Source organism: Antechinus flavipes, chromosome 6 (assembly GCF_016432865.1).
Source record: "Antechinus flavipes isolate AdamAnt ecotype Samford, QLD, Australia chromosome 6, AdamAnt_v2, whole genome shotgun sequence".
NCBI lineage: Eukaryota > Metazoa > Chordata > Mammalia > Dasyuromorphia > Dasyuridae > Antechinus > Antechinus flavipes.
This window is the reverse complement of record NC_067403.1, coordinates 155,651,956-155,679,522: the sequence shown is the minus strand read 5'-3', so window position 1 is coordinate 155,679,522 and position 27,567 is coordinate 155,651,956. Positions and strand designations below refer to the sequence as shown.

Genomic DNA, 27,567 nt, shown 5'->3' with positions numbered 1-27,567 from the left:
ATCTTTTCATATCCTCCTTATCTAGAGGGATAGAATAGAAACAATCCTTAATGAGTATAACCCAAAGAAGCCATTCTCTAGGCAACTAAGTAGGAAATGGAAATCCAAGCTAAAGAGTTCCCATAGTTTCCATCTGTTCATTTACTTTTCTTAAATCAGTCAACATCCTCCATTTTTCAGATTTCTTTTTTACAACAAATACAGGGGAATTCCAAGGACTTAGAGAAGATTGTAAGTGTCCTTGGTCAAGTTGCTCCTGTATTATATCTAATAAGACCTAAATTACTAAGGGCCACTGTTCTATCCACACTGATGTATCAGTTTTCCATTGGATGGGAACAAGTGAAAATGTTGGCAGGCCTTTAACAGCAGCCCTGCCTAAAAAATCAAGGTACTCATTTGTAATCCTAATTGTTGTAAAATGTCTCTTCCCCACAGATTAATGGGGATTTTTCAACTATAAAAGGGGTAAAAACTCCTGTTTCATCTTCAAAAGTCCATCTCAAAGGGGTAGCACTAACTTCAGCTGCTATTGATCCTCCTACTCCAGACATATAGGTGTCTGCCTTAATCTTTGGCCAGTGACAGGGCCAGTTGGCACCTCTAATGACTGTATGATCTGCACCCATATCTACGAATCCTTCTAATGGTATGCCATTTATATAGATAGTGAGCTTAGGTCAGTCAGCTGTCACAGCTGCTGTCTAGTATATTCCTGGACTTTGTTGCTTGGAGTCAAAAATCTGGGCAACTATCACCAGATTGCCTATTAGGAGTGTGTATCAGTAAACCTGATGCTATTACTTCTCCTGGTTGATAAGTCACACAATTGTCTACCTGTGTTAGTGACTGGGTTATTATCTACACATTCCCCAGTTTCCCATATCAGTGTGTAGATGGACACTGTTTTGTACATACTTTCAGGAGGTGAAATGGTCAAGCCTACTCTGCCTGGAGGCAAGGCATCCATAGGCTGGAGAGGAACAGATTTCACCTCTCCAGAAGGTATCTCAGTTATCCCAGCTGCATAGAACTCTATTCTCCCCAATTGTAATCCCTTTCTCCCATCCAGTTGCTTGCTGGCTGATTGATTGTGTAATCCCCTTCTCCCATCATATGGCTTCCTGACTGATTGGTCATGTCTGGATACTGGGCTTCTAGGCATTCTCTGGGTGTAGCATCGGTTGCCATCATGCCCCAAGTATTTTTTGCCTGGGGCCCTGGAACTGGGCCCCTCATCCCGTTTTCCTGAATCAGTCTACATTCTGATGTCCAATGGAAGCCTCTGTTGCATTTTGGACATGGGGTTTTGGGTCTTGTTCTCCCACCCTGTTTTCTCACTCTGTCTCTGTACCAACCTTGAGCTTTCAGATGCCCTACTTTACCACACTGAAAGCATTGATGAGTCTCTCTGGAAGTCCCTTGCCAAAAGGGACCTTGTCTTCCCATGCTCAGATCTTGGGAAGTATGCATCATAGCCTGGCTATAAAAGGCATTAGTGCCCACTGAAGCATAGTGTCTTATGATCTCTCTAAAGGAGCATCCTTACGTAGTCCTAGTATAATTCTTCTACAAACCCCATTAGCATTTTCTTTAGCAAGTTGCCTTATCATAATTTCTGTTACTGCATTTTCACCATTAGTTTGTATGACAGCAGTCTGCAAACGTCCCACAAAATCAGCAAAGGGTTCATTTGGCCCTTGTGCAATTTTTGTGAAGGTCTCACCCTTGTCGTTTTAAGCAGGGAGAAAAGCCCATGCTTTGATAGCAGCAGCAGCAGCAATTTGCTCATATGCTGCTATGGGGTAGTTAATCTGTACTGAAACTTCTGCATAAAAACCTACACCTGCTAGTTGGTCATAGGTGATTGGAGCATTAATTCCATTTTGACTATTTTGTTGGGTTTGTATCCTAGAGAGCTCACTATATTCAGAAAGCCACAACAAGTTTTGTCCAGGTTTTAAGCATGTCCTTGCTATAGATTTCCAGTCCCTAGACATTAAGACTTCATAAGCCAAATTCTGTAATAACATCTTAACATAAGTTGATGTAGCTCCATAAAGAGTACAAGCCTTGTTCAGGTCTTTGAAGATTTCTATATCAAACAACTAGAAAAGGTTACTAGTTTAGCCCTTAACAAAGTAAGTTCCCTGTTTGTCTATTAAAATATTTACCCTATTTCCTGGTCACTGGGGACTTCAGTGAAATTAGGGTCCTTGGTCCACACATTGTGCACCAAATGTAAAGACTGAGTTAGCACTCTGGATGCCTTAGAATCAGCCGGAATCAGGATAAGCAAAAGTCCTTAGACTTTATTCTTAGTTTTTAGGGGTAAAAGTGAACAGGATGGATGCAGGATCTCCTTGACCTCCTTTCTCCTCATCTACCGCCAAAAGTGACTCTGGCTTGTCTTACCCCACCCCATAATCCCTCCCACAATTCTCTGTATACACCAAAAGATTGAACCAGCACAGAATAGTGGGAAGAGCCATTTTCCAAGCATATGCTAATAAGCATATTGTCCAATTGGTAATTAGCCTTAAATGCTCAGTTGTCTGACCTCAGTGCATCAACTCAGAGTTTCAGCCCTTTACAATAGTTTATTTTAATTAACTTTTGTGTTTTTCCTCATGTAGGGAGATTCATGAGATATTTTCACATCCTGCATGTCTGACTGCTAGTTTTTTGAAGAAAAGGTAATCATGATAATGATTAATTTCATTAAATCGAATAATAGCTATAATTTCTAAGTATTTTAAAATTTACAGAGTTCTATATAAATATCATTATATTTGATCCTCATTACAACTGTGGGAGGTAGATATTATTATTATCCCCATCTTACAGATAGGAAACTTAGGTAGACAGTTAAAGTAACTTACACAGGGTCAGCAACTAGTAAGTATGTGAAGCTAGATTTGAACTCAGACCTTCCTGATTCCATATCTAGTCTTTTCACAGTATCACATATCACACACAGTATCACATGAGGAAGGGTACTCATTTTTTTTTTTTACCTAGCATAGTATAGGTACAAAGATGCCCAAAAGAAATGCTTGTTGATTAATAGATTAAGAAAATTCAGAAGGGTTTCTAAAAATTGACTGTTTCAGTATATATGTCATCCTAATTAAATTACCAAAAATGATTTTATTGAATTAGAAAAACAATAACAAAATTCATTTGGAAGATCAGAAAATCAAGAATATTAAAGGAAATAATAAAAACATGTAAAAAGAAGGTTTAGCAGTACTAGATCTTAAACTATATTTTATAAAACAGTAATTTACACACAATTTACAGCTACAAATAAATCTAGTTACCTTCAATTTGATGTGCAAAGACTTGAGATTTGAGGATAAGAATTCATTATTTGTTAAAAATTGTTGGTAAAACTGGAAAGCAAAATGGCAGAAATTGGGGATAGACCAATATTTTACACCATTTACCAAGATAGTCAAAATGGATACATGGTATAAAGAAAGATATTAGGAGAAAATTAGGAGAAAAATTTAAAAACATGGAATATAGTATTTGTCATATTTATGGATTGTCAAAGACTTTATGAATAATTTATGAATAAACAAAAGATAGCGAGCAGAGTTTTACATGACTTTTGAAAAAAGTTCACTTTGAAATATATGAACAAAAATGTCAAATGGACTGTTAAATAAAAAAAGACCATTTATTATTAAACACTTTATTGTATGCAAGGCTCTCTGTTGATACAAATACAAGCAAGCCAGCTAGTTTGCCTCAAAGACTTTATACTTTAATATGGGAGCAGGCATCAAAGAACTGGAAGGAGGTATGTTTGGGAAGGCAGAGAGGAAGTAGACATGCATCAGCCTGGGATAGAGATAGATTATGAAGCATGGAGTCCTGGTTCTAGGTAAAATAAGGAGAAAGCTTAGTAAAGTCCAATGTTGTGGGGTACCAGGGCTAGGTGGAGATGAGGATGATAATTAAAGTCTAGATAGCACAATGTGGAGGTGTCTAAAAATATAGAAGGGTGCAAGCTTTAGAAGAAATATTGCTTCTAAAGGTGTAACATCCCTTCCCTGATCCTTCATTTATACATGGACATAACAAAGTAATAATATATTGTATTTGAACATATCTCTGGTTGATTTGTGCAATTATTTTTGTTTTCAAAGAATTGACATCACTATTCCTAATGATGTTGACCTACAAATGACAAGAAATGTCTTTGATAAATTAATCCGGAAGAACTGGATTACAAGAACGGTAGTAATCTTTATTTTGCTATGTGCCTTGTGTATGTGTATTTATTTGTAAAATGTGCTAATGTGGAATAAGAATTTAATTATAGACATTTGACATGGATGCATTTTTAATTCAAAAGAATTTGTGAGTTTAAGATATTACCACTTTTCCCCCTAAAATGGCCTATTTGAAACTCTCCTTCTGAGATCCAACTCTTTCACTGATTTATTAACCTAAGTGACATTTTTTCGACATTGATAACATGATGGAAAATAAAGACTGGGAGCTCAGACTATAATTTGAATCCCAGATCTTCCACCAACTACTAATGTGATCTTGAGCTTCAGTTTTTATTAATTTACTAAAATGGATTAGATGATTTCTATGTCCACTTTAACTTTAAAATTCCACATAAGGAGAAGAAAAGACACTACAAATTATTATTAAATTATGAAAATATTATATGAAGGGAAATAATATGTTTTATGGCATAAGTTTCCCATAATTTCAGAAATGGTTCTCTTTGTTTATTTTTTATTTTTTAATTTCATTTTTAACCTTTTGTTTATAATAGGCAGTGTGTAGCTCTATAAAATAGTTTTTTTCACAGTTTGGTATAACACTGGATAAGTAAATTAATTTAGACAAAATTATAATTTTTATTATATTTTTTATTTCCATTTATTTATTTATTCATATGTTTTTCCAGTTGTGTAGAGCTGACTTCATCTGCATGAAAAGTCTTTTGTAATTGTGTTCATATAGTTCTTGAGTTTATCTTGGCAGGTACACTCCCATGACTTTTATATTGTATAGTTATTTTCTCTTTTTTATCCCTTGCTGCTGGGCTTTGTTGGTAATATATAGAAAGGCTGATGATTTTTGTGAGTTTATTATTTTATATCCTGCAACTTTTCTAAAGTTGTTATTTCAATTAGCTTTTTAGTTGACTCGCTAGAATTCTCTAAGTATGCCATCATTTCATCTATAAAGAATACTAATTTTCTTTCCTTATTGCCTAATTAATAGTCAATTTTGAGGTGAGAACAGCCAAAGTTGGCAAGCACAATCAGAAAAATTATTTTAAAAAATGAGATGGAAAATGATCCTTTTGTTCACGGTGACTTTGCAGTAATAAGTGAATCTTCTGCATGAACATTGACCTGGGACTCGACGAATCAGTATGGGAAGAAAAAATTGGAAGATGTAAAATCGAGATGTATACAATGAAGTTGGATTTTGGTGGAGGAGAGAGGGAAGGGCAAAACCAGTTCTTTTTATTTTTTTAATTAAAAAATTAATTAAATTAAATTAATTTTAAAAAATTTAAACTTAACCTCCCTCCCCAAAATGATCATTTCCATAGACCTAGCATACAAAAAGAGAATTCTATGAATTTTCATTTCATATTCCTTATTTTAAAAACAAGTGTTACATATTATTAATAAGAATTTTTCATGCATTATTTTTAAATAATTGAAGTAATATTTATTTTTCATGGGTAGGTAAAGCCAAAATAATTTTTAATTTTTTAATGTACTCAGCTCTCTTTTTTATAGTTGATATTTTTTATTTTCCCCAGTTACAATAAAACAATTTTTTACATGTGTTTTTAAAACTTTGAATTCTAGATTCTCTCCCCTCTTCCTCATCCTCAACTTCCTTTCCTAAGGCACATGTGAAATTATGAAAAACATTTCCATAATTGTCATGTTGTGAAAGAAAACATACATTCCTCCCTCCCCTACAAAAAAGAGTATACTTCAATCTATATTCAGACACAATCAGTTATTTCTCTAGGTATGTATTGCATTTTTCATTACAAATCCTTCAGAGGAGTCTTGGATCACTGTATTTCTGAAGAATATCAAATTCATTCACAGCTGATTATCCCACAACCTACTTTGTACCTTATATATTTCACTTTCCTTGAGTTCATGGAGTACTTTCCAGATTTTTCTGAACATCTTGCTTATCAATTCTTTTAGAACAATAATATTCCATCATAATCACATCCCATGATTTATTCATCTATTCTCTAATTGATGGGCATCCTCTTAACTTCCAGTTCTTTCTCTCAGAAGAGAGCTGCTATAAATATTTTTATACATATAGGTCTTTTTCCTTTTTAAAAAATATCTTTTGGGATTCATGCCTGGTAGTGATATTGTTAGATCAAAGGATATGCATGATTTTATAGCCCTTTGGAAATTGTTCATATCTTTTCATTATTTATCAAGTAAGTAATGGTTCTTTTTAAAAAATAAATTTGACTCAGTTCTCGAAATATTTGAGAAATGAGACCCTCATCAGAGAAACTTGCTTCAAAATTATTTTTCCAATTACTATTGCTAACTGTATTCCCCCCATTTATTCTATTCTTTCTCTCCTTTCACTCTGACACTCCTCAAAAGTCACACATTATTTTTAAAACCATCCTGTTTATGCTTCTGAATTTCTTTTTCTTCCTTTCTGCTCATTTTAAAATGATATTTTAAAATTATTATTTTGAATGACTATTATTAATTCCTCCTCCTCCATCCTTCTGTTCCTTTCATTAAAAGAAAAAAGGAAAGGCAAGGGAAAAAAACAACAACAACCCACATTACTCATTATCATAGTAAAGCAAAAGCAAAATAACTTTTTCTTCCCCTCTTCATATATTATCATTATATCATATATATATATATAAAGGATGTTCAAGCACTTCTGAGGAAAAAAAGAGAGTTGAATAGGAATTTTGAAGTACAAACACAAGAATCCAGAGGAACCTAAAAAAGGCAAATTTATGCAAATTTATTTGAGCAATTGGAAGAGGAATTTGCCTTTTTTAGGTTCCTCTGGATTCTTGTGTTTGTACTTCAAAATTCCTATTCAACTCTCTTTTTTTCCTCAGAAGTGCTTGAACATCCTTTATTTCATTAAAAATCTATTTTTTGTAGGATTATGTTCAGCTTTATATTGTATGGGGGAAATAGGAACCACAATAATTTCTCATCATCTCGATAGGCTAACAATGTAGAAATAAATCCCCCAACTACTTGCTGGCCTAATACTTGAAAATAAGGAGAAATAAAATACAACACAACTCCAATACAATACAACTCCCCAAAAAAAGAAAGTATATTATAAACATTTAACAAACTGAATAGTTGGTTCCAGAAAGCCCTCCCCCCTTTTTTTTAAACCAGTGTGGTATATTTTAGTGCATTAAGGATAAGATTTTGATATGAGTCTTTCAGTCCATACCACTTTCCTGAACTATGCCCTTTTGGTAAACATTATTATTTGAATATTTTCTCATTATGTTTTTGATTACAGATAACTACCTGTCTCAGAGATAATACACTCAAGGTCCTTCCACTGGATTCTCCACATCAGGAAGCTTTATTAGTTTTCCTTCTACTCCCAGAATGTCCTGTAATGCGTAAACTTGAGAACTGGCGATCTCTAGTGATGCCATTTGCACAAGCTGTTTGTAAAATGAGTGATCGGTCATCAAAAGTTCTGGGTAAGATCAATTACATTTAGTACGATTTACCTGGGACATAAATAGGTATTCTTGGACAATAAGCAAATATTCCTATTAACTTTGACTTTATCAATTGTGTTCTATTTAGGATAAAGAATGCAATTAATTTAATTTTTCTGGTCTTTAATAAATTTAAATAAGAATTATGTAGAAATGTAGCTGTCAATGAGTTTTATTAGATAATTACATTTTGTAACTTTTGAAAAAAGTTCATTTTAATGTACTTTTGAACTTAGATAACTTTATTATGTGTTTAAAATGAATAGCAAGTTGTCCATTATAGATTTGCAATTTCATGTTCATCTTTTTTATTGTAGTATGTTATAGAAGTACTTGTTTTATTTCACAAATAAAAAGTTTAAAAAATCAGTTGATACTAATACAGTTTTTAAAGATTTACAAAGTGCTCTAGATTCAATAATATTATTTGATTCCCATATCAATCCTATGATATAGCATCTTCAGGTTTTACTCTTTTTTTGTAAATGAAAAAAAACATTAACTCAGAAAATTTAGGAGTTTTTAAAGGTTAAACAGTTAATAAGTATAAAAGGTTGAATTCAAATGCAGACCTCTTTTGATTCCAACTCCATTGTTCTCTCATAGCATCCCATTCAAAAAAATAAAGAAATTAAAAAGAAGAGCTGGATGGTGATGAGTTTAGTTGGATAGATTAAGTTTGATATGTTAAAAGGACACTGGAGAAGAGATATCTAACAAGTTGGAAATGGAGAACTGAGATTGGGAACTATTGGAGTTTGAAATCAACCTTTGAGAGTTATCCATTTAGAAGAGGAGTTGAGGCGGTGGCAGAGATAGATTGTAGAGAAAACAGAAAAAATTAGAAGAAAGAATCCCAAGAAAAACATGCATTTATGGAATAAGAAGAGGAAAATAGCTTATGAAGGAGTCAATGATAGAGAAGTAGGCTGTTGTTTGGTGATAGATCAAAAGAAGAAGAAAAAGTGGGGATATAATAAGCTTGAAGCTATGGCTAGAACATTGCACTCAGAGTCTAGAAAATCTGAGTTTGTGTCTTGCCACTTACTTGCTGTGTGAGCTTGGATGAGTCACAACTTAAATTTTCTCATCTGTAAAATTAGGATTATAATAGCAACATAGGGATATTGGTGACTGAAAGAAGAACATGAAAAATACTGTGTAAATCTTTAAGTGCTATATAAATGCTATATTTCTATGTGCATGCAGTGCATTTATAAACATGTATGTATGTGTTATGTATATGTGTTACATATATATCCATACATGTATGTATTTATTATCTTTATTTTCTTCAGAGAATTGTTGGGCATCAATGGAGAAATCCTCTTTCAAATCATTGATTGAGCTGCTTAAACAAACCATGTGCTTTCAAATACTATTTTGTTCTAACAATATCCAGGACCATTATCATAACAAAGCTCTCCTTGAAATGATGAAAAAGCTTTACAAGGTAAAGTATAAGAAAACTGGAAAAAGGTGAATAAATCCAGTATTCTACAGTTAACAAACTCTCCTTTGTTCCTTCCCCAATTCCCATTTTTCAGAGTTGTAAGCAGCCTCAGCAAAAAAAAAAAAAAAAAAAAAATCCATTGAATCTTTCCCTGGCTCCATTACCATTTTCTTATGTCCATCAATCTCAGCCCTGCCTTTCCTAAGAACCAATTCAGTTCTGAACATTCCTTCCATTGTTCTCTCTGAAATCCATTTGTTTTACTCATAAATTTTCCTTCTTCCTAGACCTTTTCTCCTTATGTTCCATGGGTCTTTTTGCATTCACAAAAGCCCGTTTTTGTCATTGTTATGTCTGATTTTTTTGTAGCCCCATGTACCATAGCATCCCTCTGTCCTCTACTATCTCTTGAACTCTCCAAGTTCGTGGTTTTTGTTTCACAGAAGCCTAAGACATAAGGCACTCTCCCTGGACATTCTTTTCAGTGTAACAATAGGCAAATAAAGATCTGGGGGCAGAGTCTCCCTTTCCCACTAAAGGGTCTTTTTGGCTTGTACTCAGTCCTCCTTAAGTTCCTGGGTGCTCCTGATTACTAAAAAATGGAGTAAAACTCTTTTTCTGCATACTTCCCATCTAAGAGCCTTTAGGAAAATGACTTAAAGTTTAGGGTTTTGTTGTTGTTGTTATTGTTTAATATCTAGGGCCTCACCAAATAGTGGGATTAGAATAGTATGTAATATACTTTTAAAAATATTTAATTATATTTATTGTTTGTATTTATATATATTTATATTTAATATAGAACAGCCATTTTTTCTTCCAATAAAATTAATACTTAAAATACAAGTCATAAGTGCTCATTGACAAGACTTAAAATATTATACATTAACATATGTCTTATTATATATTCCTAGGAGATTGATCCTTAAAATGCTTAAAACATCAAAACCGTGAGAGTGTTGAAGATGTATTTCACTTTTCCATCCCTCAAGGTTCATGTTTTTTGGCCATCAAGGCAAAACTTAGTCTCCTTGTCAGTGTTACTTTGGAGAAAGAAAAAAGAGAATAAGAAAGTTGCAGAGTAAGCAGCTCTTCCTGGCTTAGTTGCCAGTCTTTCTGAGGTAGAGTCCCAGGAGCCAATAAGGGAATTGCTTTGTCATTACAAGCCTCACATTCAGCCTCAAACACTTATTAGATGCGTGACTCTGAGCAAGTCATTTAATCCTGAATGTGGAAACAAATAGATATATACACATATACACATATATTGAGAGAAGAGAGAGGTGGGGGAGAGAGGGGGAGAGAGAGAAAGAGACAGAGACAGAGAGAGATAGAGACAGAAAGACAGAGATACAAAGGGAGACAGAGACAGAGAGAGATAGAAACAGAAAAACAGAGATACAAAGGGAGACAGAGACAGAGAAAGATAGAAACAGAGAATAGAGAATTATTGAAAAAGACACTACTATCCTCCTAGTAACACCGGCTCACAACCTTCGATATTATTCAATTTCTCATTCCTCTTATACCCAGTCTGTTGCAAAACACTAACTCCCAAACATCTCTAATATATACTTTCCTTTTTTTTTCCTGACTTTACCTCTACACTGGCGCAAGCCCTCATCACCTTATACTTCACATTATTGCCTTAGCCTGCTTCAAGTCTCTCCCCATTCCACTCAGCAATGAAACTGATTGTCCTGTTAATATAAAAGTATGTTTTATATAATTGCATATATATGTATATATAGACATAGATTATATTTATTATTATTATATATTATATATCAAATTGCTTGCCAGGTTAAAGAGATGAAGGAGGGAGGGCAAAAATTTGAAACTCAAAAATTTTATATAAAAATTGAATGGTAAAAATGTCTTTATATGTAATTTGAAAAAAATACTATTAAAAAATTGATTGTCCTAAAAAACAGGTCTAAGCATGTCATCTCTTACTAAACTCCAGTGGCTCCTCACTACTTCTAAGATCAAATATAAAATCTTCTGTTTAACTTTTAAATTTTTCTCCTTTCTGCCTCTTCAAGTTTCTTGTACTTTACTTACCTCCACATTCTTTATGACATAGAAACACTAGCCTCCTTTCTGGTTCATGCACATCTCCCAACTCTCCTACATTGAAGAAATATCAATGTCTATTGAAATTTCCAAGTATGAGGACAGAGTTGGAATACAGAGGAAGCTAGTGCTAAAATCCTTGAGAAAAGAATGAGAAATCTCCTAACTCCATACCTTTTGACCAGGCAGAGATTATTTATAGGTTTCTCCTCCTTATCTTTCCCTCCTGACTTTCCTGACTTCTGTCAAGTCCTGGCTTTTGCTGGCTTTCTCAGTTTCTCTTGAGGTTAGTCTCTTCCTTCTAAGGTTATTTCCAACTTATCCTGTATATATTTTGTTTGCATGCTTGTTAACATGTGTGTTACATTCTATTAGAATCTGAGCAGGGTAGACATTGTTTCTTTTGCTTTTCTTTATATTTCCAATGCTTAGGAGAATGCTTGGCACATAGTAAGTGCACAATGAATGCTTATTTATTTGATTCAGAGATAAGTAATGGGTTCAGGTTTGACTTGTATCATTTACTACTTTTGTGACATTGGGCAAGTTAGTTAAATTCCTTGAAACTCAGTTTTTTCATTTATAAAATTAGTTGAGTTATAAACTCACACATAAACATTTTAAAAAGTGGGTATCCTTTATGGAATTTTTATATTCCATACCTATGATCCTTTGAATTTTGTACCTCCGATTTAGAGAAGGGGAGAAAGACCTTGACAAAGGATACTTGGATTATTTATCCTTCTGCCTCTCTTTCCACTATTGAATTTATATCAGGTGCTGAAATTTCTAATCCGAATTCTGGCTAGCATGCAATTCACATTGGAGTCATACAAGAAGGTAGCCTAGAAATTATATCTGGTAGCTTCACACTCTTCACCATAGCAGGCTCTGGAATCTGGACTACACAAACTGAGGAACAGTATGGTGTCTCAGAAAGATTAATGAATTTGGAAGCAGAGGATCTGAATTCAAATCCTAAGTAGCATTTCCTGTCTATGTGAACTTGGACAACTCTTTTCAAATTTCTGGGTCTCTTTCCTCATCTAAAAAACAAAGAGGACTAAATGACCTTTAAGTTCTCTTGCAAGTCTGCATCTATGATCCAGTGAAATAGGTGTAAATAAATAGAAAACAGCAGGTGAAATACATGTAAATGAATAGAAAAATTATAGGAGGCTAATATAAATTCATACTTCCAAGAGATGACCCAGAATGGGACTTTAATTGCTATAGGCTAGGAATATGCAGAACAAAATAGTACTGTCAGAAAAGTTTATATGTTGGTTAATTTCGCTGGATTTTATCCCCTCTTTAAATCTTTGTTATAAGGGATAGTTCCTTGTTATTGGAATCAAACTGAGACCTATTAGCTTAAAAAGGCCAAGATCTCCCACTGCATCCAGGGTAATTTCCAATCATCCTGATCTATATCTAACCACTAGACTCAAGTGACCGTGGAAGAGAAAGTGGGGCTGATGACCTTGCACAGCCTTCCCTCATTTAAATCCAGTTCATTTGCATATCATAGCATTCCCTCCCTGATGTCATGGTCTTCTTTAAGAAGGGAGGACAAATAACAATAAGGGATGGCTAACTGATTAGGGGAGAGAGAAAGGATACACGAATATGATGAAAGAACAAAAGGGTCAGTGAAAAACATGATGAAATTGAAAAATAAACCTAATAGATTGGTTAAACCTGATTATTTAAGTAAAACCCATTAAAAATTAAATTATATTGTTTTTCAACATAAAAATACACTCATAGGAAAATATGTTCTGTTTAAGGTAAACAAGAAGGCTAAATCTAAAGTTCCAGAGAATACATTCCACATCGGTGAACTTTGTCATCTGTTTAATTTTGAGGAAGACCTGGAAAAATGGCATTATTTCAAAATACTACCTGTGAGTATGTCATGTTCAATGTAATATCCATGTAACCAACCACCCCGACTCATACTTAGGTCAGGTTCTCTGGGTGAATGACTCCCAGAGTTCACATTACTCTATGGATCTGAACTCTTAAAATTATAATTATTCTATTATGCTATTTGATTTTTGATTTTGATAAGCCAAGGCTTAAACATTTTTTGGATACATTATTGAATTGATAGAGGCAATGTACATGAAAAGGATTCATTTTGTGTGCCTTTTATATACTTTCTAGATTTAGTGTCTGTCTTCTAACAAGCACTTCCAGGTTTTAGAAATACCCAGAACAGGGATTCTTAACTACTTTTATGTCATAAGTTCCTTTGAACTTCCAGTGAAACTTATGGACTTCTCAAAATATTTTTGTCTTTATTCTTTAATTTATGGGATAAAACAAGCATTTCTATATAGTATCATAAAAAGATGACTGTAATGAAACTGCAAATTTAGAGAGCAAAATATTGCAAAAAGAATATTATGTGAAAGTTCATGACATGGAGCAATCATGACAAGACATCCATCACAGATTACAAAGTTTTGCTATTTATTATGTGAATAGCATAGGAGTTAGCAAGGAAAGAAGTTTTAACAATTAACAAGGAGAAAGAAAAGTTCCTTAGTGGAATTCAGAATTAATCAAGAAGACGAAGAAGCCATTAAAGAAAAGATGCTAACAAGTAAGAGCATGCCATTGACTGAAGGACTAAATCCATAGAGAAGTTTAACAGACTAGCCCCAAATGGGGATAATAAGGGAAAGGGATTACACCATTAATTGGAGGGCTAAACTTCCAATTAGTACCCTAAAAGAGTTAGTTATAACAAGGAGAAAGATGTCATGAGGGGATGGAGAGTGAGGGCACGAGAAAAAAGATACCATGAGGCAAGATGCCACAGCAGGCTAAAAGGGGATTTAGCAATGGGCAGATGTTTTATGGGAAAAATATTACGTTAGGGTTTGACATCATAACTTGTCTTTTGTATTGAATATTTGTAAGGTAAGGTTTCTAAAAACCTCCACCTGGGGTAAGACTGTAATCAAAAGACCTATTTAAGATAAAAAGGCTCAGATTGGCTAAGATGATAGGAAAAGATAAATGTTGGAGGGTATGTGGGAAAACTGGAACCCTAATACATTGTTGGTGGAGTTGTGAACTGATCCAACCATTCTGGAGAATAATCTGGAATTATGCCCAAAGAACTCTAAAACTTATGCTTTGACCCAGAAGTGCCCTTACTGGGTCTGTATCCCAAGGAAATCATAAAGGAAGGGAAAGGATCCACATGTCCAAAAATGTTTGTAGCAATTTTTTGTTTTGTTTTGTTTTGTTTTGTTTTTTTTGTTTTTTTTTTGTGGTAGCAAAGAAGTGGGAAAAGTTTGGATGCCTATCAGTTGGAGAGTGGCTGAACAAGTTGTGATACATGAAAGTAATGGAGTATTTTTGTTCTATAAAAAATGATGAACAAGCTAATTTTAGAAAGGCCAGGAAAGATTTACATGAATTGATGCTGAAAAAAACAAGCAGAACTAGGAATACATTGTACACAATAACAGCAAGAATGTGAGATGATCAACTATGAAAAGCTTGGTTCTTCTCACTGGTTCAGTGATCCAAAGCAATCTCAATAGACTTTGGACAGAAAATGCCATCTGCATCCAGAAAAAGAAAGAAGGAGATTGAATGTAAATCAACACGTGCTATGTTCACTTCTTTTTTCTGTTTTGTTTTTTTTTAATCTGTCCCATGGTTTTTCCCTTTTGCTCTGACTTTTCTCTTCCAACTTGATTCTTAAAGCAATGTGTATTAAAAATAAATAAATCTGGGACAGCTAGGTTGCATAGTGGGTAGAGCATCAGCCCTGAAGTCAGGAGGACCTGAGTTCAAATCTTGTCTCAGACTTCCTAGCTGTGTGATCCTAGGCAAGTCACTTAACCCCAATCGCCTCAGCAAAAACAAACAAATAAATAAATAGATAAATAAATGAATAAATGAACTTACTATAATTTAAAAAAAAGAACAAAAGGCTCATTTAAGGCTAAGGTAATTCCATCAGTGCCTTTCCTATTTACCTCAGAGGGAATATTATAATCCTATTCTGTTCTTCAGGCTTTCTCTGTTAACACTCACCTACCTACCCAGGACACATACATATATATGTAAAATTATTCCAAACTTCTTTTTTTTTGGTTCTTTCTCTGGATGCAAATAGCATCTTTCTTCATATGTCCTTTATAATTTAATTTTAAATGCACAAAATACATTATGTGAGATTACAAATTAACCAGTTACATCAAAATATAGTATAAAACAAATGCATGGGCCCTGGTTTAAGAACCCCTGATTTAGAATATAACCCAAGTCTAGAATATAGATTTGGGGAAAAGATTTAAGGTAAGAAAAAGGTGGGACTAATCTGTTTTTTCAAATTTTCATAAGCTATATAATTTCTCTTCAATTTTTGCAGTCTGAAGATGAAGCTAACAATCCTGCCATATTTGTTCATTTTCCGTTTATCTTTGATCTGCCTTCCAAAATTAAAATTCTGCGTTTAAATTCATTAATAAATAATCAGGTATGTATGCCCACTTTCTTTACTATCATCACCAAAATGTATTTCCTAAATGTCTATTGTTCATACCAGTGTTCTCAGATGAATAGGTAATTCAAAACATGAATTCTTAAGTTTAAAGAGAACAAGCTATATTAATTATTTCCCAAGAGAAAATAACAGAAATAAGGATATTCATAAAAACACTATTCATATTATGGATGTGGATGGAAAAGAATCAGTGCACTACTTAGGAGTGACAGATGTGAAATGAAAATAAAATCAAGTAGAATTTTTTTTTAAAGGAGTAATAGATAATGACTCTTCTATCACAGGTATATTTGAGAGTTGAAGCCTTAAAGGGGACTTATAAGTTTCCTCTAGAGCCCTTTTATCTGGGATTTCCTAATCACTACTTTATTACATTGGTATTTCCTGCTGTAACATAATTCCCTAAGGTTTCCAAGGTCTCCACTCTGGGGCTTTCTCAAGGGAGTCATCTGCTCTTTCTGCCTCAGGAAATAGAATCTTACAAGGACATAGCACATATAAGTTATATGTCGTCCCTCTAGAGTACTGGTATTTACTTCACTGAAGTGGACACCTTTCCATTGTTCCCTGGGTTTCTGGCTGACTTTTTGTATATTTCTGGGGTGGATGAGATACTTACTATGGTTTCCCATTAGATTTGTTAATCATTATTTAATCTGATGGAAACATGAGGATTTTGCTGGAGAGGATGGAGAAGTTGGGCAACTTATCTATTACTAAGACATCTTTCATGGCAGAAAGTCTAAAGAAGCTTTTTGAATGGCCTTTGAAGAAAAAAAAAAAACTAGCCTTGCTTGCATGGTGCAGGGTTTTAGGATATTACTTTCACCATACCTAATTATATTTGCATTAGTATGTCATCTAAAAAACCTATCTTAGCAGAAAATGATTCATCTTTTTATCCTTTTGGCATTTTTGAGGGAATTTAAGGAAGAAAAATTAATAATATAGAAATAAAATAATTTGTTTTGGTGGGCTACTTATATACTGAGTTTATGAGCAAATATTCATAAAAAGGAACTAGAAATTTTTAGATTCTTGGGATATTTTGAAAATAACTAGGAATAATTACTATACATTTGAATACCCAGATTTTTACCTTGATAATTTTGTTTACTAACAGCAGGAGGCCCAAAATAGACACCAAAGTAGAATGATCTTAAATTTTTACTGTATACCAATTCTTCCTTGTGCTATTTTGATATTCAATAATGAATACAGAATAATGTTTCTTCTTATTTTTAAATGATTGGGGACAGAATCCCCATGACTGTAATGAGTGTAAAATATAAAATCAAAGATTTAGAAATGAAAGGGATTTTTGAGCACATATTGTATAGCCCCTTTTTTTACATCTGAGGAAACAGGTACAAGGAAAAATAAGTGATTTGTCAATAAATTAAACCAATTCATTACAATGTTGAAACTATCATTGAGAGTTGTAATTGAAAAAAGAAAATTGAAAGAAAATACCTGTTTTTCTTTAGGTTGCAATATGTATAACTGAAAGTGATCGCCTTGCAGACTATATACTAAACCAAAGACCTGAACTAGCCATAACACATCAACTTCTACTCAATGTCAGACGGAGTCATCTGGTTGAGGATACCCTGCGTCAATTAAGCAAAGTTGTAGACAACGATCTTAGGAAGGAATTATGGGTAAAGTGTACCTTCTAATCAGAGGTTTAGCTGGAGGAAAATCTCCAGATAGCATGGTTTTTCTTGGTATTCTCAGAAGTCATTTCTAGCCACTATTTTTATAGATTCTCAATCTTGAAGTTTTCTTGGTTCCTCAGAATTTTAGATGACAACTACGACTAGAGTATTTATTTAAGGTGCCCTAATATGAATAAAGGGAAAAGACATTCTGCCCCATTTCAATCCTACAAGAAAAGTCTAGTTTTAGTTTTTGGCTTCATTATCTGTTTGGATCTGGCATAACCCTGAATCTTCCTAATCTTCTAGATTTTCTTTCAGAAAGCTACCTACACTAAAGGCCTCCACTTCTTATTCTCTTCCAAACCTTTTATAATTTAGCCTCTGGGCCCATCATTCAACTGAAACAATTCCCCTAAAGCCCAATAACCTTTTCTCAAATCTCATCCTTCAAGAACTCTCTTCAGCCTTTGACACTATTACTCTCTCCTCAGATATACCCTATTCACTTTTATTTTTAATTTTTTTTTTCAATTTAGAAAGCATGACTTTTCTCCTGATTCTTCTCCCATAGTTTTTATTTTTACTTTTTGATGTATCAAAGAATGGGAATCTGAAAGGGTATCCATAAATTGGGGAAGGGTGAATAAGATATGAAATATAACTAATTATAACTATAGTATAAGTTAATATATCACATATAATATATATTAATATATTATAACTAATTATAACTATAATTGTGCTGAATTCTTATCAGTATAGTGCTCAATTAGGATTCCAAAGAACTAATATGTGCTACCCCACTCTTAATAGAGGTAAAAGACTGAGAATGCAAAATGAAATAAGTTTTTCTTAGACATGGCTAATATGGACATTTGTTTTGATTGACTGATTACATGTTTATAAAGGGTTTTGTTTTTCTTGTGTTCTCATTTGGGAGTACATTGTGTGTGTATGTGTGTGTATATATATATATATGTATATATATATATATATATATATGATGTGTGTATACATGTATGTATATAATATATGCAACATGTATATGAAATTATATATAAAATTACTTTAGAAATAATAAATATTAAAAATAATAATATGTAATACAACACAAAAATATATAGGGTGCATTATTACATATAATTAATTGTGAATAGCATAATTTTATAATTAATCTTCCCTCTTGTTTGTATATTCTTTCCCCTAAGCACAATTTGAGAGTTTAGTATCCCTAGTGTTTAATACAGTGACTAAAACTATGTGATCTTCACCCTAGCTTGTCAGTTCTCTATTTTTTCTGGCTGCTTGCAATATCTTTTCTTTGACCTGGAAGATCTAATTTGGGCTATACTGTTCCTGAGAGTTTTCATTTTGGAGTTCTTTCAGGAGGTGAACAACAGATTATATTTTCATTTTGCTCTCTGATATTAATAGATTGTCAGTTTTCTTTGACAATTCTTGAAATATGTCCAGACTTTTTTGATCATATATTTTCAGATTTAAAATATCTCTCCTTGATCTATTTTCCAGGTAAGTTGTTTCTATATGTTTTCATACATATACTCACATATGTATTTTTTCCTTTTATTTTCTAGGGTTTTAAATTCTTTTTTGTTATTTCATGAAATCATTAATTAATGTTTGGTCCATGATAATTTTATTTTTTATTTATTTTTATTTTATTTATTTATTTATTTATATTTTATCTAGTAGTTATTTATTTATTTATATTTTATCTAATAGTTCAAACCCCCCCCCCAAAATCACACATAGAAATAATTTGTAATATTCATTTAAATTTTTTTGAGTTCCAAATTGTCTCCCTTCCTCCTTACCTTCACCCCTAATTGAAAAGTAAAGCAATTTTATATAAAAATACACGAACAGTCATGTGAAACACATTTTCATGTTAGTTATGTTGTAAAAGGAAAAAAAAACAAAAAAAAGGAAAATAAAATTTTGAAAAAAGTAGTTCATGATAATTTTTAAGGAATCTGTTGCATAGTTTTATACCTCTTGTACTAATCTTTCAAAATCATTCCCCCAAATCTCTCATTTCTTTTCTAATTTTTTCCTCCAGTACTTTGATTTCCTTTACAAAATCATTTAAGTGCTTTAAAAAAAAGTCTTGCATTATTTCATACAGGAATTGAACTTGAACTTGTGTCCAAGCTGTATTTTTCTTTGAAATTTTACTTTTTGATATTTTTAAATCAATTGATTCTTCTGATTTTGTATCCTAGGTAAGCTTTCATTGCTCTTTTTTTGTTTGTTTGTTTCTGTTTTTATCCTTTTATCCTATCCTACTTAATCCTCAAATTGGGGTTTTGTGTTTAGATGAGGCTCTTTGAACATCTAGAGGGTAATATCTGATCCTTTTATGGTGTGATTTATGTCCTATGAGGTCTTGCTGTTTTTATCTTTACTATTAATTGCTCTTTTCTTCAAGGATCTCCAGGGGGGTTCAGCTGAGGGACCTGTAACCTTGCACCCAAGTGATCTGATCGGAGCAAAGTCTGTGATCTTTGCCCTTTTGTTCTGAGTTTTGCAAGCTTTGAATCCCAGTTTTGTGTTTGGAGGAAACAAACTTTAGGCTTGATCTGAGCTCTCTTGCTTGGTTACTTAGTCATAGACTTAGATCAAATTGAAGGCTGAATTATTTTGTGGAATCATCTGCTTATTCTGATCTAATAGAAACATGGTCTACTCAAGTGCAGACTATCAAAATATAACTTTTGAAATATTTTATGGGATTATGTGGCTACTTTTTTATGAATTCTTTTTTATTTGTGTACTTTGGTTTATTAAATCTGAAAAGTAAATTAATAGTCAAAGTCTACAATTCATTTAGCACACTATGCTACTCATTTTTAAGTATAGTCATAAGAATGATTTCCATTTGAGAGTATAGAATCTATTGGAAAATTTAAATTAGGGATAGTTCTATAATATCTTCTTCACTTGGGGGAGCATGGATCAAGTTGATACTGTTACTTTTATTATAAAGAGATTAGTTTGGTAGCATTATTTGCTAGTCATCATTTATAGAGATGAAAAAGGTGAAGTTCCAGCTCCATAAAAAACAAAAATGTATACTGTTCCAATTTTCTCCTTCAATTGTCTCATTAAATTTTGTTCAAGCTAAGTGAAGACTTAACTACACAAGAATATCTATTTATTAAAATTTAGTGTGTTGGAAGCTAAAGAATATTGCAAGAGGTATAAATCATTTATGAATTTGAAAGTGTGTCTAATCATTTTCTTTCCTCAGGTCTCATTTACTGAAGAAATTGGTTTTGACCTTGGAGGGGTCAGAAAAGAATTTTTCCATGATGTGTTTAAAGAGATGATCCACCCAAAATATGAGATGTTTATGTATTGTGAAAAATCTTCCCTAATGTGGTTCCCTCCCAGTGTAAGCCTTAATTTCTTTATTTCTGGGGTATCTTATTTAACACTAATATCTAACTGTTCTGACTTCCAAACCAGTTCTATTGGTAATGTTAAGTTTGTGTGTGTGTGTGTGTGTGTGTGTGCAAAAGAGAAAGAGAGAGAGAGAGAGAGAGAAAGAGAGAGAACGAGAGTAAGAAACAGACACACACAGAGAGAAAATGAACACTAAATATTTCTCCTCTGGTTTAAGTGCTATGGAAATTGAAGGAGTTTGGTCACAGTTGAGAGTATTTTTCTCCCATCCTCCCTTTTCCTTCCATTGTTCCCCACATAAATAATAGCAATCACTTCACCTAACCCTTAATTTTCTTTCTAAACACAATCCTACCTTGTGGACTCAATAACCTGTGATATAAAGCTGATCTGACATGTCATCTATTCCCCAGATTGTGCAATCAAATGTCTTCTCTTTGTCCTTAGGGCACAAAGGAGATAACTGAAACACACACACACACACACACACACACACACACACACACACAAATATTTTGTCCCTAAAATATTCATTTGCCCCCCTTACTATGGTAACATGGCTTTATCATAGTTTTGTTTTCCAAAAGAAATCTTGGACTAACAGAATTGAAGAAAGAGCCAACAGATATGTGAAAGGAATCCTTATTATAATATATATGATATGTGGTTGAAAATATTGGAAATATTTAAACCTTTGCTTAAAGATGTCTGCAAATAGAGAAGCTACTAACTGTTGAGGCAATCCATTTTGGACAGCTCTGATTATTAGGAAATTTTGTCTGATTTCAAGCTTAATTTGCATCTTTAACATTTCTACCCCCTGTTAATTAAGATTCTGCCCTGTGAGGCCAAATTGAGCCAGTTGGGCTTCCCTTCCACAAGATATTCTTTCAAATATATAAACATAGCTATCACGCTCCACCCTGCTCTTCCACACCCCACTCTTGTCTTTTTCAAGCCAAAAACATGCATTTTCTGCATGAAGAACTGATCTTCACAAAACATAAACTTGAGGCTTTTTACCATTCTGATTGACCTCCTTTAGACATTCTCCAACTCAATAATATCTTTCTTAGCTTGTAGCACCCAGAACTGACCGTAGTATTTCACATAACGTCTAAAAATGGGGTAAAATATATAGGAATTATCACCTTCCTATTCTCAAAAACGCTCTATCTTAATGCAGGCCAAGATTAAATATGTCTTTTCAATCATGTCTATTTTCTAAACTTGAAGAAAAAATCAATATTAATTATGAATTTTTAGCTGAAATATATATGTTAGCATAATTTTATTTTTGTAAGTGAAATGAACAATTTTTTAGTGCTATCAAAACTATTCCTTAAACTAGAAACATTTCGTCATGTTTGAAAATATTTTTGTGTTTGATTATAGCCAAAAATAATCACTTTGTCTCAAATATATATTTATTATAATTTGTAACTTGATTTTAAATAATCTTACCTAAACCAAATATATATAATAATATTTTCAAAAGTCAATGTAATATCAATTTTAAATGCTCATAATTTTTTTCATTTTTTTCTTTTAGCCTAAATTTGAAGAGAAAAGTTATTTTCTCTTTGGAATACTGTGTGGCCTCTCCATAGCCAATGGCAATGTTGCCAACCTTCCTTTTCCACTAGCTCTCTACAAGAAACTTTTGAATCAAGATCTCTCACTGGAAGATTTACAAGAGCTGAGTCCTAAATTCGGCAAGTAAATAAGTTATCTATTTCAATCTAACATTCCCTCTGGACTATTCCTCCAATGTTCACTGACAATGACAAGTAGGTTTCCCAGAAGGGTGGTTACTATTTCAAGGTTCTGTAGGTATCTATACTTCTGACACTACAACTCACCCGTTTTTACTAGTGTGTTATCCTTAAATAATTAGCTAGTGCAGTAGATGTACTTCTTTTGCAAAGATACTTCCTCAAATCATATAGCAAGAAAAGTAGTTACTTACAAAGCATTTTCCCCCAAACAGGAGCATGCTTTCCCACAAATATACACACTTAAAGTCCAATAGTACTAAGGCATATATGCAGGGAATGCCAATTACAAAAGCAATTCATAGCTTTAGAGTTATCCTTTCTTTTTAGGAGCAAGAGGATGGGGAATGGAGTCCATTTGAAATTCTTCAAGGGGATTAGCAACAATAAGAGATGAAACTTCTGTACTAAAGTCAATAAATAGTTAATAAACAACAATTAAGCCTCTACTATTTCTCAAGCACAGGAGATAAAAATACAAAAAATAATTTCCCTGCCCTTAAGGAACTTGGTCTAAGGGAGGAAGACAACACATAAAAGAAAACTGAAAAGTGGGAGGGATACTAGGAAAAATTTACAGAGGCATGGTGAATTCATGGTCCCATTCTCCAGTTAGAAGAACATGGATAAAGATGAGTTAAGAGTATTAAGGCAAATGGGATCTTGTAGGATGATGAAATTGTTTGTCCATTAATAAGCATAGTGAAGAAGTAAGGTAATGCAGTCAAGTGAGACAAAAGAAATCCTTTCCAGGTCTAAATGTATGAAATAGATCCCTTCTAGTTCTAGATCTGTGATCCTCTGATATCCATAATTAGGAGTTGGGAAAATAGATGAAATCAAGCAAAGACAGTGGAAAAGAGTAACAGACAGGAAGGAAGATTAGAAAGAAGAGAATCATAGAGGCAAGGGAAAGTATCCATAATAACAGGAGTGGCCAACAATTTCAAAAACAACCGAAAAGTCAGGAAAAATGAGGACTGGTCAAGTCATCAGAATTAGTAAATAAAGAGAACTGATAATCACTGAGAAAGCAATTTCAAAATAGTAGAGTTCTAACTCTATCTTCAAGAGGCAGAAGTTTTAATAGGAAATCTGGAAGGGACTCAAAGTTAATTTAGCACAACCACTTCATTTTATGCATGAGCTAACTGCAGACCAGAATAATTAAATAATTTATCTGCAGTTAGATAATATCAGACCTGGTATGAGAATTAATGTTCTCTGAGTCATACTACAAATAAACTGATGTTTTGCTCACTACTCTATACCTGCATTATTTACTTTACATAGATACTCTTTTGCTTTTTAAACTTTTAAAATTATTTTTCCTACAGACCAGTTGAAATTACTTCTAGATGAAAATGCCAAAAACATAGAAGATTGTGACATGAATTTTTCGGTAAGTACTACTGAAAAAATAGTTTGTAACATAGGCCAGCTTGTCACAATGGCTTAGACCAGGGCATCTTAAATTTTTTCCATTCATGACCCCTTTTCACCAGAGAAATTTTTATGCAACTCCCAATATATAGATATGTAAAATGCACTTACAAATAAAAAATTTAGTGATAATAAATCATAAATAAAATGATTTTAAAACAATTTTTGGTATACATGTAATTTTATCATAATTTTAAAATGAAAACAAATATGTGTACTAATGATGGATGTGTTTGTTTATTTTTACATAAAGAATTAAATCTTGCTGAAATATTTGATACCTTTTACTGTTGCCAATTTTTTTTTTGCGACTCCCACATTCAGTTATGCAATCTCATATGGGGTCATGACCCAGAGTTTAAGAAGCTTTGGTCTAGAGTGATCCTTACTGAAATGTTACCTTTTACAATGAGCTAGTTTTTCTTTCTTACTTGGTAGGAAATATATCTACATAACATAAAACGAAGCACAAATAAGGAATTGTCTAGTCTGTCTATTTAATGTAAAGAACTTAACTTGATAATTCAGGTTTTAAGAGAGTATATTTTGTCATCCACATTATTCGAGAATAACTGAGTTGAAAATTTTTTACATTTATATTTATTGTTAATAAAAGGACTTATTTAGTTCTCAATTATGTACTATAGATATAGTTATAGCACTATGTTGAGGAAATGGCAGTGATTTGAAAGTTCAAAGACCAAAGTGAAAATCACTTAATCACAGAGGGCGGCCTGAAAAAGAAGAAATGTTATATAATCAGAAAAAAACCCATTTAATATGGAATCAGAGGTGGGGAATTGGAATGTTGCCCATTATGCCTATTAGTTGACTTCATTCAGTCACTTCACCTCTCTTGGCTTCAATTTCCTTATCTGAGGTATATTAAAGATGAATGAGAGAATTAGAGGAGTTTATCTCTAAAGTGTCTTTCAGTTCTATGATTTTATGACAAAATGATTTCTAAAGTTTCTTCCTATTATCAATTTTATGTCTTACATTACAACTTGCTACCTGGGTGGATCTGAGCAAATCCCTTAATTTAAATGAAACTAATTTTTTTATCTGTAAAATAAATGGATTAGATTAAATGATCTCTAAATTCTTATCAGTTCCTTATCTTTATCACTACTTTATATAAATATTATATATTTATAATATACTTGATATTATTTTATATCAGATACTTTATCACTACTATATTATCATATTATCTAATATTTATAATTATACTAAATATTATATTATATTTATATTATGTGGTTTTAGATACACTGGGCTGGAAAAAATGTAGACCTAATTCCAAATGGAAGCTCTATACTTGTGAACAAATCCAACAAGTAGGTACAGTAAAAATAAATATTTGTTTTTAATATTCTCAATCTGTTATTAGGTATTTAATAAATTGACATTACTAATTTCTTATTTTTGTTAACTATCTTCAGAAACAGTCTTTTAATTTTTATTGTTATAATTATTATTTTAAGAAATAATAAATTTGTTGAATCATTAACAATCTATATATAATAATACAAAGTCATCAAAGTACATCTACTCAGACTTAGAATCAATCTTCATTTTTTTGCAGGTTCAATATTAGCAAATTTGCCTATTCCCCAAAATTTATTTATAATCCCAAAATCATACTCACAAGCACTTTCATAGGCATCATAGAAGCAGGCAGACCATTAAAAAATTTGTCACCTAAAATGCTGATTCTCCATTGAAGTTGAACAAGACAATGCTCTGCTTTCTTTTTTAAATTCTCCTATTATACACAAGTATCTTTTTCATCTATTTAGTGCCATGTTTTTCACATTTTGAGAGAGGGGGAGTTTGGATGATTTTGCAGTTTAAAAAGGCTACTAAACCTAGAGCTAAAGTGCCATCCAGTATTCTTAAGAACAAGAGGGCTGTGATATATGTGCCTTATAGAGAAAATAAAATTTGTTCAGGTATAAATTTTAACACTGTTGGCCATGAGTTCAGTATTAACAAATCACATAATACAAAACACTAGAAAAAGGAAGAGGAAATTTAACAATCTTTATGTGAGGTCACTCCAAAAGGTGCTAAAATGAATTTTGTTAATCAGAGGCTCACAGGAACCTAAACTTGCATTTTCCCTAGGAGTAATGGCTCAATATTCATTAACTTAACATTTATAGCAATTTTATAGAGCATAATTACCACAAATAATAAGAATTTATTATATTTATATATTTGATTCATATTATACTAATGCATAATACTTTCCTAGCCCAGGATTATAATTTCATATTGGACATTTTCCATTGTAGAACATAATTACTCTCTTCCTACTCTCTTTTTCATCATTAAATCACCAGCATCCACTATCATTATTTCTGGAAAGGGTGTTCTAATGGACAGCGCTATTGTTCTACTGATCATTTTTTGCAACTTCCCAGACCATATCCCTTCTCTGCCTACTTCTTTTCTCTATATATTATCAATCCAATTAGAAAGTAAGTTCTTCGAATGCAACCATTCTGGAGAGCAATCTGGAATTATGCCCAAAAAGTTATCAAACTGTGCATACCCTTTGATCCAGCAGTGCTACTACTGGGCTTATATCCCAAAGAGATATTAAAGAAGGGAAAGGGACCTGTATGTGCCAAAATGTTTGTGGCAGCCCTGTTTGTAGTGGCTAGAAGCTGGAAAATGAATGGATGCCCATCAATTGGAGAATGGCTGGGTAAATTGTGGTATATGAATGTTATGGAATATTATTGCTCTGTAAGGAATGACCAGCAAGATGAATACAGAGAGGCTTGGAGAGACTTACATGAACTCATGCTAAGTGAAATGAGCAGAACCAGGAGATCATTATACACTTTAACAACGATACTGTATGAGGACATATTTTGATGGAAGTGGATTTCTTTGACAAAGAGACCTAACTGAGTTTCAGTTGATAAATGATGGACAGAAGCAGCTACACCCAAAAAAAGAACACTGGGAAATGAATGTGAACTATTTGCATTTTTGTTTTTCTTCCCGGGTTATTTTTACCTTCTGAATCCAATTCTCCCTGTGCAACAAGAGAACTGCTCGGTTCTGCAAACATATATTGTATCTAGTATATACTGCAACATATCTAACATATATAGGACTGCTTGCCATCTAGGGGAGGGGAGTGGAGGGAGGGAGGGAGGGGAAAAATCGGAACAGAAACGAGTGCAAGGGATAATGTTGTAAAAAAAAATTACCCTGGCATGGATTCTGTCAATATAAAGTTATTATTAAATAAAATAAAATATTTTTAAAAAAGTAAGTTCTTTAAGGACAAGGATCTTAATACAATGCTTGGCATATAGTAAGTACTTTAATAGATACTTTTCATTGATTTTTCATTCATTCATCCATTGTTCTGAGAATCAAATTAGTTAATGACTTTGCCCCCACTTCAGTTTTTCATT

At 32.8% G+C, this 27,567-nt stretch overlaps 1 protein-coding gene across 1 annotated transcript in view; it reads left to right on the top strand.

The window, feature by feature from the left end:
* The window catches only part of LOC127542152 (probable E3 ubiquitin-protein ligase HERC6), a 65,250-nt gene that overhangs the window by 24,368 nt on the left and 13,315 nt on the right, over positions 1 to 27,567 (top strand). The window contains exons 10-20 of the mRNA XM_051967726.1: positions 2,637 to 2,696; positions 4,158 to 4,248; positions 7,549 to 7,738; positions 9,058 to 9,212; positions 13,079 to 13,195; positions 15,688 to 15,795; positions 17,310 to 17,483; positions 20,755 to 20,898; positions 22,462 to 22,624; positions 24,022 to 24,086; positions 25,397 to 25,467. Coding sequence (XP_051823686.1) covers positions 2,637 to 2,696; positions 4,158 to 4,248; positions 7,549 to 7,738; positions 9,058 to 9,212; positions 13,079 to 13,195; positions 15,688 to 15,795; positions 17,310 to 17,483; positions 20,755 to 20,898; positions 22,462 to 22,624; positions 24,022 to 24,086; positions 25,397 to 25,467 — 1,338 coding nt within the window. The remainder of the gene's footprint in view (positions 1 to 2,636; positions 2,697 to 4,157; positions 4,249 to 7,548; positions 7,739 to 9,057; positions 9,213 to 13,078; positions 13,196 to 15,687; positions 15,796 to 17,309; positions 17,484 to 20,754; positions 20,899 to 22,461; positions 22,625 to 24,021; positions 24,087 to 25,396; positions 25,468 to 27,567) is intronic.